General features: G+C 43.2%; 1 protein-coding gene across 1 annotated transcript in view; it reads right to left on the reverse strand.

Annotated features, from left to right (window-relative positions):
- The window catches only part of LOC101858368 (protein sel-1 homolog 3), a gene marked incomplete in the record, with an annotated part of 68,034 nt that overhangs the window by 50,317 nt on the left and 11,749 nt on the right, over positions 1–5,968 (reverse strand). Inside the window, 3 exon segments of the mRNA XM_013089415.2 lie at positions 47–179; positions 1,033–1,094; positions 4,275–4,387. Of these exon segments, the coding sequence (XP_012944869.1) occupies positions 47–179; positions 1,033–1,094; positions 4,275–4,387 (308 nt within the window).

Below are 5,968 nucleotides of genomic sequence, written 5' to 3' on the forward strand. Positions count from 1 at the left end.
TAAATAAATAAATAAATAAAAGAACATTGTGCAGCACGACCCGCACCTGGTAAGACTCGAGCACTCTGCGGCGATGGAAGATGGCACGGCCCATGTAGCCGATGAAGCTCCCGACCTGCCAGTCCAGGCCGCCCAGGTTCCACAGTCCGTACGTGTCGTCCACAAACACATCCTCGTCACTGCGGGGAGGGGAAAACATGGTGAAATGGTAGAGGTTTAACGCCCCTATCGACACTGTTAGGTTATTGAACCCTATCTGTACGCACGGGCGTCATTTTGTACACCCGGGGTTGTATTCTTCACAATACTTCTAGTTAGTACGAAGATCTGTGTGAAATGTTCAGTATTTCTCAAAAAATCATTTTGACAGACTGCTAGGCAAAGCGAACGAATCGGATTCACGAGTAAATTTCCTCTTTGGAAAGGGGTGGCACAGAGTACAGGGTTCCCCACGTCGTATGGATACGATAGTAAAACACGACGTACGGATAAGGTTAAGAGGAGGGCCCTCCGAGATTAACGTACTGCTCCGAAACGACAGAACCAGGTGGGAAACTCGGTTAAAGTGCCTTTCCCAAGGACACAATGTCGGATCGAGCTGAGGATCGAAACCCTGAACCCACAATCTCATGAGTACGAGTCCGGTAGCTTAACCACTAGGCCACAGACGCCACTTGCGGTGAGGTGAGATAAGATAAGATAAGATATTATTTTATGATAAGATAAGATAAGATACGATAAGATGAGTATTCAGTAAACTGTACCCACACACTCAAATTCACTATGTGTAAACCGTACCAGTAAACTCAAAACTCAACATGTGGAAACTGTAAACTGTACCAACAAACTGACTTATAATAAATCGTAAACTGTACCCACAAACTGACTTAAAATAAATCGTAAACTGTACCCACAAAATCATTATGGGTATACAATATCCACAAACTCACTATGAATAGACTGGATTCACAATCTCACTATTTGTAAACTGTACCCACAAACTCACTATGTGTAAACTACCCACACACTCACTAGGTGTAGACAGTCCAAAATCCTTCCTCCAAGTCCTTCCCATGGTTGACGTGGACCGACCACTGTTGGGTAAAACACACAAGAAATTAATTATTTCCGCTGCATGCACAAAAAAATGACAGCTTGATTTCAACATTCATGGTCTTAATAAAAGGTTTAAAAATGAATAAATAAAATAAAAAGTGACTAAAAAAAACAACAGCAGCAGCAACAACAACAACCTCAATAACAACAACAACAACAACAACAACAACAACAACAACAACAACAACAACAACAACGACAACAACAACAACAGCAACAACACGGAGGCCCGGCGGTGGCATCTCTTCGGGGAGGATTCAGGGAGGTTGGACTGCCTCACCCGCTACCCAAGGGAGGCGGTGGCCCTGGCGAAGAGCACACTCTTCGGGGCTCCGAACATTTCGAACGGATAGGCTACCACACACACACACACACACACACACAACAACAACAACAACATCATAAACAACAACAACAACAACAAAAACACACAAACGACCAGAAAAAATTCACCCAAACTCCGTAAGCCGAATGATTGTGGGAAAGTTTACATCATTATCTATTATCTATTTGTGGTGGCCGATTTTTGCTATTCAAAATGCTTTTTAATGGCTGCGTCGATCGACATGCGGTTTTCGCCAAAGTATTCTTTAAAATATTCTCCAGATCATGGCACCCTTCGTTTTTTCAGTTTTGAGATAGTTTTGCTGCAAAAAGCTAAACCTCTTTATTTCGCCGATCGCTTTTGTAGGCCGACGCTTCTGTCTCTGTAATTTTAGAAAATCCGCTAGGTTTGTTTATTTCAAGTCGTACTTCCATTTGATACAATCGCGCATTGTCGCGCAAAACTGAGCACTATTTTAAGTGTGCGACGCATATACATCTAGCCTCATGTTTTATTTTTCTACTTGGTGCTTAATTCGACAGCGATCCTTTCGTTTGATGCCCATCTTCGATTTTTCTGGACTACTTTGTCAAATTCTTTTTCTTGCTACTGGGAACAACATCAATAGATCTTAGATAAGAATCTAGATCTAGACCTAGATTCTAGATAGCGCCTGGCAATGCCGAAAAGAAAAGGAAGTTCTGCAGTTGGAACACCTCGAGCTCGCAAAGGTCGAGGTGGTCTAGATCAACAACAAAATGATGGGGACCCTCTAGATCTAAATCTCCCAAAAGCATTCCTCTACATTGTCTATTCCTTTCAGTACGAGTGCTACATTGGGGAACTGACGACACAGTGTACACACAGCCTGGCCATAAGATTTCCTCATGAAACACAAGGTATGTGCTGTAGCAATGGCAAAGTTTATCTGCATCCATTTCCAAAACCACCTCCTGAACTGCAAATCCTTGTGTCTGGTGTGTCGACACTGTCCACTCACTTTCTGGAGAAAATCAGGCTGTACAACCATAGCTTTCAGCTCACATCCATGGGCTACACCGATGCAACCCTCAATGGATGGAATCCACTGTTTCGCGTGCAGGGTCAAGTATATCATCACATTGGCTCTCCCCTTCCTGCCACCCAAAATGAGCATTCATTTCTGTAAGTTTATTTCATGGAAAGTGATGCAGCCTCAGAGCTCAGAAACAGTCTTTTTCAAGTACTTGAGCCTGGGATCATTTCTGATCTTCAAGTCATGTTGCATTGCCATAATTTGTATGTCATAACCTGAAATGTGCATATGAATTTGCACGCTCACATTTCGAATAGTCTGTAGAAGTGTCATGCAAAGTTTCGTTGGCCAAAGTTAATTTGTCAATGAGCTAGAATTTTTTTTACCTTGTCAGAGGAAAGCGAACAAGCTATAGACACTGCCTCTGTGGTTTTGAAGACGTCGGTGTGTTCTTTTTTCAGTGTAGCAGCCCTTTCGTGGATTATTATTTTCTTAGTGCTTTTTGTGATGGTGTCAGGCGAAATCCGTATTTTGTGATTGTGAAGGGCTAGACAACAATACACTGGAGCAATGTAGATCAAGAAAGCAGTTAATCAAGGCAGGCTTAAACTAAAGCAATACAGATCTAGAAGCCAGATATGACTTTTAATGCTAGACAGCAAGGACATGTAGATGTAAAATGCATCTGCGGCGTAGACCAGTAGGAGCAGTGACGCCAAGGCGTCGACCCCGAGCAAAGCCGGGTGCTCAGCTAGTTGAATATAAATTTGATCAACTATTCGCATTACACAAATCGATATTGTATTTCTTGTTGTTGTGGTGTACTACATTCAACGGTCACTACAGATTACGGCGAAATGGAAAAAAGCCGTCACCGTTGCATCCTATCGTAAAACTTGATCCAAAAGACAGCTATATAAGGCCCCAGTCTGTTGATTGGGTAGATGTTTTACGGCACTAACGGCACAATTTTGGTCATTTAAGCGCCCCAGTCTGTTCTGTGTTTACTGTGGGATTGATCAAAGGTCAAGGAACAGTAAATTTCTATTGGACTGGTCAATAGACATAGTTGGATTTCCAGCTGTAACTCATTTGAGAACATCCATTGAAAGTCTACACTCTCTACAGCCGAGTGATTATAAAAACGATTTTTCACGTGACGTAAGACATATGGAGTCAGGCAGCTGCATAACAAAAGAAAGTGTTGGATTGGAATCCACAGGGGAAAAGATCAAGGGGAAGACCGAGTGGAACCTGGAGAAGAATCACAGAAACTGAAGTACAAAAAAGTGGGAAGACATGGAATAAGATCAAGAGGCTAGCCCAGGATAGAGAACGGTAGAAAGTGTTAGCCCGTGGCCTACCCCCTGGTGCAGGGTGAGAAAGGCAATGATGAAGACCTAATGTGGACTTTAATTAGAAGGAAACTGATACAGAATTGCGTAATGCTTTATGCTTAAGGTAATGTTGACTTTAATCAAAGCGCATACATTTGCCGTACGTGTGTACATCTTTGTGACGGCATTTACATGTTTTTCTGTTCTATTTTTGATAGATAGATAGATAGATAGATGGGTGGGTGGTTGGGTGGATGGATGGATGGATGGATGGATGGATGGATGGATGGATGGATGGATGGATGGATGGATGGATGGATGGATGGATGGATGGATGGATGGATGGATGGATGGATAGATGGATGGATGGATGGATGAATGAATGGATGGATGGATGGATGTATGGATAAAAAGAGAAAGAGAGAGAGAAAGAGAGAGAGTGAAAGAGAGACAGCACACTCCCTCTCCTCTATGCACTCACCGTCCTGGAGTTCAGCGTGAAGAGAATCCTGGTCCAGACATTCTTAGTGGCCTTGCCAATGGTGAGTCTGGAGATGTGTCCGCCCTTACCCAGGATGTCCACCTGTATGTTGCCTGGACACAGCAGCAGTTGCAGAGGTCACGAGAGGGGATTTTGGGGTTTTTGTTTGAGTAAAGAGAAGTACATCGAGACAACTATGGTCATTTAGTGCTGGGAAAAAGTAAGACAGACAGACAGACAGACAGACAGACAGACAGACAGACAGACGGATAGACAGAAACAACACAGGGAAAGTAAAGAAGTAGGATCAACCAGTAGCGCCCTTTAACCTCTCGCTACGTGAGGGGAGAAAAAAAAGAAAACTTACAATTACACCTGCTCTAACGGCCACATGTATAAGACAATTGCCGACAAAAACCGACAGCTGTCGAGGAAATAACAAGAAAAATATCAAACAGTCAGTGAATGGATAGGCTCTATTCAGCTGTACACAAAAGATGAGAGCTCAAGATACAAGCATTTACCTGCACACACGCCAATTCTCATCTCTCCCCTTGCGTATCTTTACATTATTATGAAACTGCACAAGACAACCACCTTTCTGATACGTCCACTTTTCTCCTCGACAGCCAAAGGACGTCTTTGACAGTTTTGACTATAAATATTACTCCATCTATGGGGGCTCTCGTGGCCTAGAGTTTAAGGTGTTTGCCTTTCATTCAATAGGTCCCGGGTTCGAATCCAGATAGCGGCGCAAATGTTTCTTCTCTAAAATGTTCTCCTTTCACATCCTTTCCTGTTCTCTAACAATGTTCTGTCATCTGCTTTCGTCTCCTCTTTCTGCCCCCACCCCCTCACCTCATTTTCACCCTCCTCTGGGCCCCTGACTCTTTCTGCAGCCTTTCTACTTTTTCTCCGTGGCTCCTCGTTACTGCTGTCTTTCAGTCACAACCTTGATCTCACGGTTGTAAAGATCTACATCTAGCCTTCTCGGAAAAGGTCGAAAAATCTCCGAGAGCCCGAGTGAAGGTTGCGCACGTAAAAGGTCCCTTGGTGGTCCAGCATCGATAAGAGTAGGATTCGGCCGCCAGCCGGGCAAAATTCAAAATTTCATACCAAATGAAAATGTTTGGTGCCTCCCGCGCGCTCATATGATCTTATGCAGTTGCGAGCTCTGTAACAGTTTAGTTTTGGTAAGAGTTTTTCGGCACTTGCAACACAAGAAGGTCATATAAGTGCCGAAGAATAGACGTGTTACAAGACAGTAACATACACAAAAAGGAAGGAAAAGAGATAAGGACTGTATATGTTTGATTGATAGGAAAGAAGGAACAAACCACACCAGAGCACCCGCCAACCACCCACGCCCCGTAACACAGTTACAAAAAAAACAACAAAAAAAAAACCCCCCCGACTAATAAACACCAACAAAAAAACAAACAAACAAAAAACCCAATATATCTGTTTCCGCTCTAAGTCTTACTATTGTGGTGCAAATGCTAGCGCCTTTGAACCAGAAACGTCTTCTTACTCTTCCATAATTTAGATGACTCCTCTCTCTATGTCTCACTACATTGTATTTTCTTGCACTTGCTCTTCTTCTTCTATCTCGTGGTTGGGGCAACCGTTGGGGCACCACTGCATTGGAAAACCAGCTCTCGCCATCTATTTTTGTCCTCTGCTCTCCTCAGAAT

The sequence above is a fragment of the Aplysia californica genome, unplaced genomic scaffold, assembly GCF_000002075.1.
Source record: "Aplysia californica isolate F4 #8 unplaced genomic scaffold, AplCal3.0 scaffold00947, whole genome shotgun sequence".
Lineage (NCBI taxonomy): Eukaryota > Metazoa > Mollusca > Gastropoda > Aplysiida > Aplysiidae > Aplysia > Aplysia californica.